This window comes from Entelurus aequoreus, linkage group LG23 (assembly GCF_033978785.1).
Source record: "Entelurus aequoreus isolate RoL-2023_Sb linkage group LG23, RoL_Eaeq_v1.1, whole genome shotgun sequence".
In the NCBI taxonomy this organism is placed as follows: domain Eukaryota; kingdom Metazoa; phylum Chordata; class Actinopteri; order Syngnathiformes; family Syngnathidae; genus Entelurus; species Entelurus aequoreus.
Genome location: NC_084753.1, coordinates 10,683,005 through 10,699,897, shown reverse-complemented (window position 1 = coordinate 10,699,897; position 16,893 = coordinate 10,683,005). Strand labels below are relative to the sequence as shown.

General features: G+C 40.4%; 1 protein-coding gene across 2 annotated transcripts in view; it reads left to right on the top strand.

Moving 5' to 3' along the window:
- Positions 1–16,893, top strand: part of LOC133640407 (neurexin-3b) — an 869,211-nt gene that overhangs the window by 438,448 nt on the left and 413,870 nt on the right. For both annotated transcript variants that reach the window (XM_062033799.1, XM_062033798.1), the window contains one exon: positions 6,784–6,903. In XM_062033799.1, the coding sequence (XP_061889783.1) occupies positions 6,784–6,903 (120 nt within the window). The remainder of the gene's footprint in view (positions 1–6,783; positions 6,904–16,893) is intronic.

Genomic DNA, 16,893 nt, shown 5'->3' with positions numbered 1-16,893 from the left:
TTATTAACACTTTACCGTAAAATATCAAATAATATTATTTAGCTCATTCACATAAGAGACTAGACCAGGGGTCGGCAACCCGCGGCTCCGGAGCCGCGTGCGGCTCTTTGACCACTATGATGCGGCTCAACTGCATACTTGCCGACCCTCCCGATTTACCCGGGAGACTTCCGGATTTCAGTGCCTCTCCCTGTAATCTCCCAAGGCAATTGTTCTCCAATTTTAACCCTGTCAACTATATTAAGGGGATACAGTGGTGACACAGCATTTAGCGCCCTCTACAGCCAACAGTATCAACTTCTGCTTGCACACGTATGTGACAGCAAGGCATACTTGTTCCACAGCCATACAGGTTACACTGACGGTGGAAATATAAACAACTTTAACACTCTTACTAATATACGCCACACTGTGAACCCACACCAAACAAGAATGACAAACACATTTCGGGAGAACATCCGCACTGTAACACAACATGAACACAACAGGACAAATACCCAGAATCCCATGCATCCCTAACTCTTCCGGGCTACATTATACACACATTATACCACCAAACCCCGCCCACCTCAACCGACGCACGGAAAGAGGGGGGGTTGATGTTGGGGGGGGCAGGGTTTGGTGGTAGCGGAGGTGTATAATGTAGCCCGGAAGAGTTAGGGATGCATGGGATTCTGGGTATTTGTTCTGTCGTGTTTATGTTGTGTTACAGTGCAGATGTTCTCCCGAAATGTGTTTGTCATTCTTGTTTGGTGTGGGTTCACAGTGTGGCGTATATTAGTAACAGTGTTAAAGTTGTTTATATTGTCACCGTCAGTGTAACCTGTATGGCTGTGGAACAAGTATGCCTTGCTGTCACATATACTGGTTGTAGAGGGCGCTATTATTGTTGTTTGGGTGAAAATCAGCAGACATTCGAGAGAAAAGTAAACTCAAATTTCGGGTATCTCCCGGTAAAATCGTGAGGGTTGGCAAGTATGACGCTGTCAAGCGCCATCCATATAAAACTTGTGGTCCGCACTAACATTAAATTTTCATATTAAGATGCGGGCTGCGTGTTTGAAACCCCTGGCTTATACATAGCACAAAGCAAAAAAAAACTTTGTATGCAGTGTTATTTCATTTTAAATTTCAAAAGAGTTTTGTGGCTCCCATTGTTTTTTTTAATTTGTGAAACTGGTCAAAATGGCTCTTTGAGTGGTAAAGGTTGCCGACCCCTGGACTAGACGTATAAGATTTCATGGGATTTAGCGATTAGGAGTGACAGATTGTTTGGTAAACGTATAGCATGTTCTATATGTTATAGTTATTTGAATGACTCTTACCATAATATGTTACGTTAACATACCAGGCACGTTCTCAGTTGGTTATTTATGCCTCATATAACATACACTTATTCAGCCTGTTGTTCACTATTCTTTATTTATTTTAAATTGCCTTTCAAATGTCTATTCTTGGTGTTGGCTTTTATCAAATAAATTTCCCCAAAAAATGCGACTTATGTTTTTTTCCTTCTTTATTATGCATTTTCAGCCGGTGCGACTTACTGTATACTCCAAAAAATATGGTATATACGTTGAGAAATTAGTTATTTCCACAGAAATATTCTGTAAATGTTTATTTACATACTATAAATTTTTTCCAAACGGTGTCTGTAACACGGCAGCAAAACGGCTGATCAAACAAAACAGACGTCACCGTCATGGACCCACTAGCTGCGCAAGCTAGCTTTCCAATCAGCTAAACGGACTCAGTAAATCCGCGGTGACGTTTTGGTGAATTCACTGAGGAATTTGTGGAACTGAAACAATACAAAAAGAATGCCGTTGTGAGTTAATAATACTAACACAGACACTCGTAAACGTGTTAGAAAATTTGCTAATGCTAACAACGCTAGCATCATTACATCACGTTAGAAAATAGAAAATAAAGCAGCGTTATTTTCCAGACTACAGAGCGCACGGGGATATAAGCCGCACTCACTACATTTGAAAAGAAAACCTATTTATTCATAATTTAGCCGCAGATAAAAATGTTGAGAAATTAGTTATTTACACAGAAATGTTCTGTAAATGTTTATTTACATACCTTAATTGTTTCCAAACGGTGTCTGTAACACGGCAGTAAAACGGCTGATTAAACAAAACAGAAGTCACCGTCATGGACCCACTAGCTGCGCAAGCTAGCTCTCCAATCAGCTAAACAGACTCAATAACTCCACGGTGACGTTTTGGGGAATTTACTGAGGAATTTGTGTAACGGAAACAATACAAAAGTAATGCCATTGTAAGTTAGCATATTAGCCAATGCTAACGCAACTGGCTTCATTACATTAAAACAGGCAGAACGTGTACTTCTACTTCCGTTGCTCAAAAAGGTTCATTATGTCTTCGTATTCATATACTTTTTAAAATGTTCTTGTAATCAGACCATATTTTTGGGATGTTAGATGGAATTTTTAAAAATGCATTCTAATATACTGAAAATATGCATACTTGCCAACCTTGAGACCTCCGAATTTGGGAGATGAGGGGGGGGTTGAGGTAGGCGGGGTTGGGGGGGGGGGGTGTATATTGTAGCGTCCCGGAAGAGTTAGTGCTGCAAGGGGTTCTGGGAATTTGTTCTGTTGTGTTTATGTTGTGTTACGGTGCGGATGTTCTCCCGAAATGTGTTTGTCATTCTTGTTTGGTGTGGGTTCACAGTGTGACGCATATTTGTAACAGTGCTAAAGTTGTTTATACGGCCACCCTAAGTGTGACCTGTATGGCTGTTGATCAAGTATGCCTTGCATTCACTTATGTGTGTTTAAAAGCCGCATATGTTATGTGACTTTGCCGGCATGCTGTTTGTGTGGAGGACGCTAAAGGCAGTGCCTTTAAGGCACGTCCTCGATACTGTTGGACGTGGGTGGAAATCGGGAGAAATTCGGGAGAATGGTTAACCCGGAAGATTATCGGGAGGGGCACTGAAATTCGGGAGTCCCCCGGGAAAATCGGGAGGGTTGGTAAGTATGAAAATATGGCCTGATTACAAGAACATTTGAAAAAGTATACTTCTACTTCTGGTTTAAAGCTTTAAACTGCAGGAATTCTTGTTCACCCCGCAGCACCTGTAGTGAGCGAGCCCGTCCAAAAGGTGGCACCATAGCACAAACAATAACACGCCTGTCTAGTGTCTTTACATGTGTTTAATGAAAACGATTTGCTTCATGGCCGTCAGCGAAGTAAAACCCGTAAATTAGCCGCACCGTTTATAAGCCGCAGGGTGCAAAGCGTAGGAAAGAAGTAGCGGCTTAATGTCCAGAATTTACGGTAATTTAAACAGAACAATAGTAGGTAAAGGAAACACTAACCTATTATTTAACATATGAGTTGGACTTATAGTTTTTAGTGGCCATAATCATTACGTTAATTTCATGGATGCAGTAAGTTCAAAAATGCGGACTCGTTTGTTACTGGATACTTTTTAATAGTAAGTAATATGCATCTATGATTTTTTGATACTTGTTAATATTGACAATTGTGCCGTTTTACATCGCAATATTGTTCGATAAAGGACACTTAGTACGTATGTCTAGCTTGTGTGCTATTGTGTGCTTAGCTGTTCCGTAGCTGCTAGCTCTTAGTAGCCCATAGTCTAGCATGGTTATCTTTTGTGAATTACTTCTGTAAAATAGAAGACCAACTTTGTGTGCTTATTGGAGGACATTTAGATGTTAACCGATCACGTTCATGTCGAAGATTTTACGTTAAAGCTGACATAAACCGATGCTACTTTTTGTTTTTCTTATCAGACTGATATTCAATATCAATGTCGGATCGGGACACCCAGAGTCTTAATGTTCAATGTGTATTTTCAAAGTGAAAATGTTTGAGAAAAGAGTGGTCTCACAAGAATTGGACATGGTTTTGTGTGCACTGTGCAGCTTGCGCAGCATTTCCCACAGGCCTGCAAACGAGACAATCTTTGTTATTGTCTAATTTGCGTAATGAGGCATTTGCATGTAATTGTTTTGGACACTCGGAGAGAGGAATGGACTAAAATCAAGTACAAAGCATGAAAAGCACAACAAATATGTTTAGAACTACCAATCAACGTTCTTATGTCGCTTTTTGTCACTATTTGTAAATGCCGCAGATAAAACAGAGCTGCCCGTGAGTGATTTTTAGATGGGGCAGCACCCGCTGCTCGTTGAGAAGAGCAATACTGTGTTCGAAAGCCCACAAAGTGTACATGTTTGTCTTTGTTTCATGGGTATTTTTACATCAAGCATGAAGATATCACACTTTTTCGGTGGTTCTTGAATGCACTACAGTTACGTGCTATGGAGCGCAAAAGTGCAAACTTACACATATCACACTGAGGTGTATACCTGCTAAATGAGCTGACAAAGCTTGCACGCTAATGTTATCGTGTTCAAATGCTAAAAAAAAAATGCGTCGAACCAAAATATATTACTTTAAGGTAAAAAAAAAATGTTAACGCTAGCATGCCAATGTTAGCATGCATCAAGTGCCAAAATATGAATGAAGTGTATTCTCAGAAATTTAGCTGAAAAAAAAATCAAGCATGCTAACAGGTATCATTTGTCAAGTAACATATTTGACGCTGAGTTTAGTTTAGTGTGAAAAACAATTTAGTGTAAAAAATTTAATATGAAAAAAATTGCGTGTCTAAAAACTCAATGTATAAAAATCAGTGTAAACAAAATTCAGTGTTTAAAAATTCACTGTTAAAAAAATCAATGTATTAAAGTTCAGTCTCCAAAAAAATCAGTGTATAAAAATCTAGTGTGAAAAAAAATTTCAGTGTACAAAAATTCAATGTGAAAAAATTAACTGTAAAAAATAATCTGTGTATGAATCAGTGTGAAAAAATTAAGTGAATAAAAAATTACTGTTAAAAAAATTCAGTATGAAAAATATCAGAATAGCTAATAAAAATTCACTGATAAAACATTCAGTGTATAAAAACTGTATACAAATTCACTGTTAAAAACATTCAGTGTGAAAAAATAAGTGTATAAACACTGTGTAAAAAATATCACTGCATAAAAAAATAGTTAATACAAATTCACAGTTAAAAAAATTCAGTGGAAAAAAATCAGTGTATAAAAATTTACTGTTAAAAAAAATTCAGTGTAAAAAAATAAGTGTATCAAAAATCAGTGTGGGAAAAAATAAGTATAAAAATGTACTGTTAACAAAAATTCAGTGTGAAAAATATCAGTGCATAAAAAATAGCTAATAAAAATTCACTGACAAAACATTCAGTGTATAAAAACTGTATAGAAATTCACTGTTAAGAACATTCAGTGTGAAAAAATAAGTGTATAAACACTGTGTGAAAAATATCACTGCATAAAAAAATAGTTAATACAAATTCACAGTTAAACAAATTCAGTGGAAAAAATCAGTGTATAAAAATTCACTGTTAAAAAAAATTCAGTGTGAAAAAAATAAGTGTATCAAAATTCAGTGTGAAAAAAATCAGTGCATAAAAAATTAAGTTAATAAAAATTCACTGTTAAAAAAATTCTGTAAAAAATAATTGTATAAAAATTCACTGTTAAAAACATTCAGTGTATACAAACTTAGTGTATAAAAATTCACTGTTAACAAAATTCAGTCTGAAAAAATAAGTGTATAAAAACTCAGTGTGAAAAATATCAGTGCATAAAAAATTAAGTTAATAAAAATTCACTGTTAAAAAAATTATGTAAAAAATTGTATAAATATTCACTGTTAAAAAAATCAGCGTGAAAAAAATAAGTGTATAAAAATTCAGTGTGAAAAAAATAAGTGTATAAAAATACTGTTCCAGAAACATTTGTTATATAAATTCAGTGTTAAAAAAATAAGTGTTTAAAAAATGATGTGGAAAAAAATTTGGTGCAGAAATATTTGTTGCTTCAAAACTCACTTCAGGTAAATTAAGAATGAAGCACCTCATTGGCTGGTTTTGAGACAGGATCGATTGCTTCAGTCTTAATTTCTGCAAGTGAGTCTTGAGTTTTGAAGCAACAAATAATTCTGCACTGAATTTGTATACACTAGATTTTAACAAACTGAATGTTTAAACAGTTTATTAAATTAAATTGTCAGCATAATTTGATTTAAAAAAAATAAGTAATAATAATAATTTCAAAAATTATTTAAAAAAATTCTGATCACATTTCAAACGCAAAAAAATGCAGTTAAATTGTCTAAAAAAATTTTTTAAGTATTTGTAATAAAGACACATTTACCTGCGTAATGCCCTATTTCACCAATTACTACAAAAATAACTTCCGGTCCAAATATAGTACCAGATTTTGTTGTGCTTTGTTCATGTGCAGAAAGCTTGCACAATTATTAGCACACTGCTAACAAAAAAACAACCCTCTTTGAACACGACTTATGCAATTTCTCGTAGGAACATCTCGACTCCAACTACGTCACATCTCTGTGTCGTGAATGTTTTGTCTTGCTTGTTCACCAGGGAATGCGGCGTTGAAAGTTTTACTTGGTGTAAAACTTTGTCGAAACACGACTGAAATTGCATGCTTGTCCACCAGGCGAAGAAATGGTGTTGACCGTATCACCACAAGAAAGGGAAAGTTCAATTATCGAATTATTTAATATGAAACGGATTCCTCTTTCCTGACTCTCCCAGGTGTAAAAAGCAGCGTTATAGTACTTCTTATGGTGACACGGTTTACTCTCCATGTAGTACTTTCCATACTTCTGCATGGATGCTGACGTCGTGATGTTGCCTGACCATGCACCGCCCTTGCTCCTCCAGGCCCCAGCACCACCTGCCAGGAGGACTCCTGCGCCAACATGGGCGTGTGCATCCAGCAGTGGGAGAACTTCACCTGCGACTGCTCCATGACGTCCTATTCCGGGACTCATTGCAACGACCGTGAGTACCGCTAAGTTCACCTTCTCTGGCCTCGCTACGCCTCAGCTTGAAGTTGCTTCTTTTGGTGTTTTTGGAAGTTAAGGATTGTAGCGTTGGATGAGGTTTGTTGGTTGTTTGGGGTAACGGAAATGCTGCCGTTATGTTGTTGTTTGGAAGTGTCCACTTTTGACCCAAATTGTTGGTGTACATAATTGGTAGAAAGTCGTGAAAAAATGTCCGATTGCGCCAGAACATGGTTGTCATTACACTCTACACCAGGCCCGGGCAATTAGTTTGACTCGGGGGCCACATTTAGAGAAAAAAATGTTTCTGGAGGGCCGGTATATCTATTTTTAGGAACACTAATACAAAACCTCACAATAATGTCTGATTGAATGCTAAAAACATTATGACAGACCGCCTTAAAAAACGTAATGGAATTGTACATGTTTCTATGAAGGATAAAACACTGAATATTGACAAAATATGAATGTCACACCCTTTTTCGATCGACATATTTTACAATCAACTGAAATGCAACAAGCAGTGAAATATGAACGCGAAGGGTACAAAATAAACCCACCTACAATCTGATATATCACTAAGCTTTAGAACTTTGTTGTGAAAATCTCCTTCCGCGTCTGTGGAAAGGCTTCCCGCCCACACTGCTTGGTGCCTCGTCTGAGCTGCTGTGACGTAGATTACCATAGTAACTAATTAGATTGCCATAGTAACTAATTAGATGACCATAGTAACTGGTACATCATCCATAAGCGCAGATTCCGACCATTGAAATACTTTGGATAGTTCAAGACTTATGGTAACCTGAAAACATGACTGCACATCATAATGGCAGCTACACTTTCCACCTTAAAGATCCCCCAAAAAATTATTTGGGAATGTCCGGCGGTGCCAGATTGAAAAGCTTAACGGGCTGCATGTGGCCCCCGGGACTTAATTTGTCCAGGTCTGCTCTACACTATATTTAGGACCCTAACATGCTTGTTGTATTTTTAAACAAAACAATCTGAAGTTGTCTTTATTTTTAAGTTATCATGCCGTGATTTTACCAGTCCGGCCCACTTGGGAGTAGATTTTTCTCCATGTGGCACCCGATCTAAAATGAGTTTTGACACCCCTGCTCTGGCACGAGCTGATGCAAGTGCGGCGTGCCACCACCGGGGGGCAGCACACCCCCGCACACTCTTCCCGCTCTGCAGGGAGGGAGTGAGATGCAATCCCCGGAGCATGAAATCAGATTTGCTGCTATTTTCCTCCGCTGCTTTTGGCTCACGAATTCCGGCCGTCTCCAGTGTGTACCCACAGCCCATCCAGTCCGTGGACACATTGCGCCACGACTTATCCCTAAAATCGCAGATCTTTTTTTTAATTTCCGTTCCCAACAGCCTGCACTGGAATTAAAACGGCGAGTGGGCGCATCTTGCCTCGCGTGCATCCTCTTCTTACTCAGTGAGCACATTGCTTTGAGAGTTTCTAATTAGCAGCATCTTCCTGTTTCTGTGCCCTCCTCCTCCTTCCTAATAGCTGGCAGCAAATGGCAGTAATTGTCTGATTCTATCCAGCCAGTCAAAAAATGTTTGCCAGTAAAAGCTCCCCGGCCTCTTCAAGTGTTCAAGGTTTGGTCGTGTGTGCCCTTACAAACAATACACCAACACTCTTTTGCACGGCTCAGGATTTGCCGGAGCCGTGCTCTGCTTTTACGGATATATTTTGTTATTTTTACTGTGGACTTTTCCTTGGCCTTCAGCTGCGTTTTTTTCCAGGGCCGATACCAATTATTAGTCGTCAAGGAGCCGGTATTCGTAAGCAGTAAAATCAGGCATGTGATTTTTCCGTCTAAAGTCGGAATTCCGTCTTTTTTAATCTCGGGGGAAGAAAAAAAATTATCTCCCGTTTTTCCGTTTTTTTTTCCGACCCTAAATCAAGATTCGAGACGTAGTTTATATTACGCCGTAGTTGATTGGTCGATATGTTCCTTGTGACCAATCAGGACATCTGTTATGAATGATGACGTTAATGACGTCATCATTCATAATGGTTATCACCGCCATTTTCCATATGTAAATAATGTCGGTTCTCGAGAGAAAGGACGCTTTACGAGTAAAAGAAATTGATAAACATGTCAGAAATAAGTTCCGATGGGACTGGATGGAAAGGGAAATCACTGATACTGTTGGGAAGAAGAAAGTTACGACTTTGTTCTGTGATTTTATTCGGAAAATCAATCGTCCCGGAAAGGTTTTGTGCAAGTGGTGTCATGATAATATTGACTATGGATCACGAGGTTTCAAGGCTTTTGAAGTACATGCGAAACGCCAAAAACATGTGAAACAACTTGAAGAAAGGAAAACAAACTTTTCACTAGCTGGTACTTTTGGATGTCAACCGAAAGTGAGCAAACCTTACGGACTTCATCTTTTGTTTAAACTGCCGTAGACATCGAGTGGAAAGATCCACCCACTTCAGTTGCAGACAGTGTTGTTAATAATGAGGTAAGCTAAAAAATATTTGCTTGCGAAATACGCATGTTTGTTTTAAATATTAACCAATTATTGCTTTGGTATTTTATATATATATATATATTTTTTGTCATAAAAAAATACAATCATGCGTGCTTACGGACTGTATCCCTGCAGACTGTATTGATCTATATTGATATATAATGTAGGAACCAGAATATTAATAACAGAAAGAAACAACCCTTTTGTGTGAATGAGTGTGAATGAGTGGAAATGGGGAGGAAGGTTTTTTGGGTTGGTGCATTAATTGTAAGTGTATCTTGTGTTTTTTATGTTGATTTAATTAAAAAAAATATATATATATATTTTTATTTATTTATTTCTTGTGCGGCCCGGTACCAATCGATCCACGGACCGGTACCGGGCCACGGACCGGTGGTTGGTTACCAGTGGTCCCCAACCACCGGGCCACGGCCCGGTACCGGTCCGCGGACCGATTGGTTCCGGGCCGCACAAGAAATAAATTTAAAAAAAAAATATATATATATATATATATATATATATATATATATATATTTTTTTTTTTTTTTTTTTATTAAATCAACATAAAAAACACAATATATACATTATATATCAATACAGTCTGCAGGGATACAGTCCGTAAGCACACATGATTGTATTTCTTTATGGAAAAAAAAAAAAAAAAACTAAAATAAAATGTATTTCACCCGAATTTCAGTGCCCTTCCCGAAAATCTCCCGGGGCAACCATTCTCCCGAATTTCTCCCGATTTTCACCCGGATAACAATATTATGGGCGTGCCGTGATGGCACTGCCTTTAGCGTCCGCTTTTTCACCATACAAACAGCGTGCTGGCACAGTCCAGGGTTTCCCACACATTCATTTATTTGTGGCGGCCCGCCACGAAAGAATTACGTCCACCACAAATAAAAAATTAAAAAAAAAAAAAAATGTTTTATTTTTTTTTGTCCTCTTCAGTTTCTCAGGCAAATCATATAGTTGATGTAGATGCCCATATCGGCTGTTCAGATTTACTTTACAAAAGAGAAGTGTGGGATACTTCTCTTGTTGCCTTATTTGTATTTGACTTTAATAAATGTATTTGTATTAGAAACACAACATGTGTATATAACAAAGGGTGCAAAGTCTGCAGGCAGTAGGAAACACATGGTTAAGTGTAGGGAGTAAAACTGATGGCAGTCTAAAGTTCAAGATTTTTGGAGGTCTTTGTTCAGTGGATCAGATGTTTAATGAAGCTCTGTGTCTATCTACCACCACTACAGTTTTCTGTTTATTTGTTACTGACTGTGGCAGGACACCTCTGCCTCTGTTTCACTTTATGTTGCTGGTAAATAATATGGTTGTAGTAGTAGGCTAAAGTTAAATTATTTAGTATGCACTAATTAAAGGGGCAGAGCTTTGAGACATTTGAGCTTTTATATTTTATAAGATATATTTTTTGTAAGAACCACAATCAATAAATATATTTCAGTGAATAACTTATTGTTCAAATCTGTATATAAATATGTACATAAAGTGTTGTAATTATATTGTAAAATGGATGGATGGATTGATGGACGTTTAAAACAAAACTGTTATTATTAATTAGTAAGTATACATTTTTTTAGCCTTTTTAGAGAAAATCAAATCATTGTACGTGACCACGCCCATAGCCACGCCCGTAGCCACGCCCCCACCGCCACAGGTATCTTGGCAGTTTATGGGAAACACTGCAGTCACATGTTGTATGCGGCTTCTGCAGACACATGTAAGTGACTGCAACACATACTTGATCAACAACCATACAGGTCACACTGAGGGAGATAGTATAAACAACTTTAACACTGTTACAAATATGCGCCACACTGTGAACCCACACCACACAAGAATGACAAACACATTTCGGGAGAACATCCGCACCGTAACAAAACATAAACACAACAGAACAAATACCCAGAATCCCTAACAACCCTAACTCTTCCGGGCTACAATATACACCCCCACCCCCCAAACCCCAATCTCCCGAAATCGGAGGTCTCAAGGTTGGCAAGTATGTATACAACTTTATAGCAGTTTATAGCATTGTAAGGTTTCTTCATGATGAGTAACACAAATATTGGCGAACATTAAAATAAAAACAATTCTGGGCTCCGTCACGTAGATTATAGTTGAGGCATTTTTCAAAATGGCTGACATTTCTTCCTGGATGTTACAGAAAGTATGAGAATGTGTGTGTGAGGAACTCGCATGGCTGCTGTTTGTGTGTCCCCAAGATGCAAGAACCCGGAGGAGGATGAGCAGGTAAGATGGTTTTAATTATCATCAACAGGGAAATGTAGCAGTCTTGCATACAACAGTTCCAAACGTAGAGAGTCTATCATCGAGCCCTGAGGAGTGCTCCAGCGAAAACATAAATAGACATATGCTGATTGGCAGCAGGTGTGGACCGGCTGCCAATCAACGGCAGGTGAGGAGAAAACAGTGCTCCGCGGAACAGGAAATTTAACAAAATAAGAGCACTGACCGGAAGGAATACAAAAACCAAGGAGACTAACAGAAATGAAGTGACCGATCGTCACAGGACCCCCCCCTCAAGGAACAGATTCCAGATGTTCCCTGGAAACAAGAATGGAAAAAAAGTCCAAAACTGACGGGAAGGTGGAGGGAGGAGTTGGTGGAGGGTCGCCAGGCCAAATGTCCTCGCAGCCAGCGAGGGAGAGTCAGGTGGCGGCGACGCGTTGAACGCCGCTGCCACTGGCGAGGTGGGCGACCACGGAACGGCCACATTAGTGGCCGACAAGGAGGCGGAAGCGCGTGGTACCTGAGCACCAACAGCTGCAAATGTCCACACGCAGGTTCCGCAGATCGCAGCCGACAGCGCGGAGAAAGTCCATAACACCGCCGCGTCTTTGGCGGATGAGGAGGAGGTCGCACAGCCGGCGGCGACGATGACGACAGCGCCATGGGAGGAGTCTTCGATGGCGGCACCGTGCAGTGTCCCGCCGGTGACGCGGAAGATGTCTGCGCCGTGGGAAGGCGCGCCTGGGAAGATGAAGGTGGCGGCGGCGCTGTCTCCGTGGGAGGAGACGATGGCGGGGATGACAGCGGCGTGTGCTTGGCTGCACTGCTGCTGGTAGTAGCCCCCCCTCCAGTAGGCGGATGCCAGACGCCGTTCACTACAGGGAGAAGGAGTTCCGGGTTGTTGATGTCCCCCGGTGCGAAAACCAGGGACGGGCGGTAGGGGGCCAGGAGGAGGGAAAAAGACACGTCCCTCGCCGAGTCCCAGCAGGAGGCCAGGAGGGACATCATGGTGGGCTCCACTGGAGCCTTCACCGGACTGGCAGGTGCTGGAATGGATAGCAGCCGTGGTGCAGCTGCTGGAAGCTGCCTAGGAGCAGGAACGGGTGCTGGGCGCTCAGCCGGTGTTGGTCGTTGTGGCGCCGCGACCGGTGTAAGACGCGGGGCTGCGACCGGCGTGCGACGCGGTGTGGGAACCGGAGGTCGACGCGCCGGCACAGGCGATTGCCGTGGAGCCGGGACAGGATGCACAGCAGGCGACAGGGAAGATGGCGGCGGTGGCCGCGCCGGTCGGAGAGCCGGAACCGGCGGCCTAGCCGGGAGGAGGGAAGGCGGCGGTGGCCGCGCCGGTCGGAGAGCCGGAACCGGCGGCCTAGCCGGAAGGAGTGAAGGCGGCGGTGGCCGCGCCGGTCGGAGAGCCGGAGCCGGCGGCCTAGCCGGGAGGAGGGAAGGCGGCGGTGGCCGCGCCGGTCGGAGAGCCGGAACCGGCGGTCGAGGCGGAGGGAGAAGGTCCGAGCCTGCTGTGGGCTGGGACCGCACAAACCTGGCTTTCAAGTCCTCTATGAATTGTGCGGTCCAGAACGTCGGCTGTGCGTCGCCGACAGGGGTTCTCGCGAGGACACAGCATTCTGGCTCGATGATACTGTGAGGAACTCGCATGGCTGCTGTTTGTGTGTCCCCAAGATGCAAGAACCCGGAGGAGGATGAGCAGGTAAGATGGTTTTAATTATCATCAACAGGGAAATGTAGCAGTCTTGCATACAACAGTTCCAAACGTAGAGAGTCTATCATCGAGCCCTGAGGAGTGCTCCAGCGAAAACATAAATAGACATATGCTGATTGGCAGCAGGTGTGGACCGGCTGCCAATCAACGGCAGGTGAGGAGAAAACAGTGCTCCGCGGAACAGGAAATTTAACAAAATAAGAGCACTGACCGGAAGGAATACAAAAACCAAGGAGACTAACAGAAATGAAGTGACCGATCGTCACAGTGTGAGCTACTGCCTTATTATAATTTAATAATAATAAATATTAGCATTTATTAATATTAATGTATTAAATTAATTTATAAAAATGTATTATATTTATTAAAATGTATTAAATTAATTTATTAAAATGATGTATTATTATAATAATTATTATTAAATATTATACATATTATACTTATAATAATCTACTATTTGTCCAGATATTTACACCAAGTTTGGATTTTTGGCAGAGATATCTTTTCTGTCGTCTTCATGTCCATCCATTCCTGCCGACGGAGGCTTGTCGAGCGATTCAATCGCTGCAGTAGTGAAAACAAAACAAACAACCAAATAGAAAAACGTGTCTGGGAAGACACCAGGAAAGAAGGACAAAAGCAGGATTTTCCGGAAATTGCAAGTTTAGACAGGTAAACAGAGGAGACGTAGGCAAGCATTAGAAGAAAAGGGGAGGGCATCTCACGAACTGAAATAAATGCCCCGTCAGATATCAAAACATATTTGGAGAGAATTGTTGAGAGTATTTTTTATTCTAAAATAATATTTTAAAAAAAGGTGCTCCCGCAAAACGGGAATTTTTCTCACCTCATCAGCAGTGGTTATTACCATTTAATTATTTGTTTTTCTTACATACTAAATATTGGTATCATATGTGTACACATTGTATGTACTAAAGTAGTTTTGTTGTTCTCTAATTGGTGACGCTTGTCTCTCCTCGTCATGTCATTGCCTATCACTCGCCCTTATTCTGCTTTTCTCCTTTCGTTTTTCTCATTTGTGCTCACCTGCGTCAGGTTCCATGACTACTTCAGAATTGCATCTAAGCACGAGGGAGCCGTGGGCCAAAGAAGGGAAGAGCAGCGGGCACTTTTTTTCTTCCCTTCCACATCCAGAGCAATTACTCAACTTACGTAAGAGAATTATCACCGCAAAGGTCACAGGATTGTTCGGCAGTCAGGGTGCGTGGTAAACAAACAGGATGAGAGCGCACAGAACCGGTGGACCGATGCTGACGTCAGCGATTCGCGGCGCCGGCGTTATTGTCGGGGGGCGTTTTAGTGCACGCAAAGGCGCGGCGTTTTTGCAGTTTGGCTACGTTGTGATGTCACAGTGAGGTGGACGTACTTATTTGGGCGTTATGTAAAGCTATCAGAGTGGGCAGGTGTGCTGTTGGAACAGGGGTGTCCAAAGTTTTTTTTAAAGAGTGAAAAATCAAGGGGTGTGGGGGCCATTTTGATACATTCAATATCTTAGAATTGCACAATATAGGATGCGTTTAATTTACAGTATTTTCCGGGCTATAACATTTTAGAAAAATACAAATATTTTTCCATATTACCCGCACTGGACTATAAGCAGTGTGTGTGTGTGTGTGTGTGTGTGTGTGTGTGTGTGTGTGTGTGTGTGTGTGTGTGTGTGTGTGTGTGTGTGTGTGTGTGTGTGTGTGTGTGTGTGTGTGTGTGTGTGTGTGTGTGTGTGTGTGTGTGACTACTTTAGTGTATGTATAGTGTGTGTGTGTATACATAAATAATGTGTTTATAAATGTGTGAGTGTGTGTGTGTGTGTGTGTGTGTGTGTGTGTGTGTGTGTGTGTGTGTGTGACTACTTTAGTGTGACACCCAAATCTATGTAGCGCTATCACCAAATGACTATCGCCCCATAGATCTTCTGTGCCAGTGCATTGAGCAAGTCAAACACTGGATGTGCCAAAATTTCCTACAACTAAATGAAGATAAAACTGAGATAATTGTTTTTGGTGCTAAAAAAGAAAGGTTTAAAGTCATCCAACACCTTCAATCACTGTCCCTGAAAACCTCAAATAAAGCCAGAAATCTTGGGGTTATTTTAGATTCTGATTTACATTTCGACAGTCACATCAAATCAGTAACAAAATCGGCCTACTATCACCTCAAAAATGTAAAAAGACTTAGAGGGCTCATGTCAGCTCAAGACTTAGAAAAACTTGTACATGCCTTTATTACCAGTAGGCTAGACTATTGTAATGGTCTACTTGCAGGTCTTCCCAAAAAAACTGTCAGGCAGCTACAGCTTGTTCAGAACGCTGCTGCTAGAGTTCTAACAAAGACCAAAAAATGTGAGCACATTACACCAATTCTTAAATCCTTACATTGGCTCCCTGTACATCAGAGAATAGATTTCAAAATCCTCCTGCTCACATATAAATCACTACATGGTCTAGGGCCCAAGTATATCACTGATATGCTCCCACTATATACGCCCTCTAGATCACTAAGATCTTCTGAGACCAATCTGTTAGCGGTTCCAAGAGTAAACTCAAATCAAGGGAGATCATCATTCAGTCACTATGCAACACATAGCTGGAATAAACTTCCTGAAGATGTCAGACTCTCCCCAACTCTCACTACTTTTAAAACTAGACTGAAGACTTTTATGTTCACCTTAGCTTTCAGCTAAATCTTTTAATCTTTTAACTTTTAACGTCTGCACTGTTTTTATTTTTATTGTCTGCATTTTAATTTTGCTTTTATTTTCTTTCATTTCACTTTGTTGTCTGTGAAGCACTTTGAGTCTGCCTTGTGTATGAAAAGCGCTATACAAATAAAGTTGCCTTGCCTTGCCTATGTATAGTGTGTGTGTGTATACATAAATAATGTGTTTATAAATGTGTGTGTGTGTGTGTGTGTGTGTGTGTGTGTGTGTGTGTGTGTGTGTGTGTGTGTGTGTGTGTGTGTGTGTGTGTGTGTGTGTGTGTGTGTGTGTGTGTGTGTGTGTGTGTGTGTGTGTGTGTGTGTGTGACTACTTTAGTGTATGTATAGTGTGTGTGTGTATACATAAATAATGGGTTTATAAATGCGTGTGTGTGTGTGTGACTACTTTAGTGTATGTATAGTGTGTGTGTATACATAAATAATGTGTTTATAAATGTGTGTGTGTATATATGTGTGTGTGTGTGTGTATATATACAGTACATGTGTGTGTGTATGTATATGTAATATATACTGTGTATATATGTGTGTGTGTGTGTGTATATGTATATATATTTGTGTGTGTGTGTGTGTATATATATATATATATATATATATATATATATATATATATATATATATATATATATATATATATATATATATATATATATATATATATATATATATATTTTTTTTTTTTCCTTGCCCGTATGTGGGCTCTGTACCAAGGATGTCGTTGTGGCTTGTACAGCCCTTTGAGACACTTGTGATTTAGGG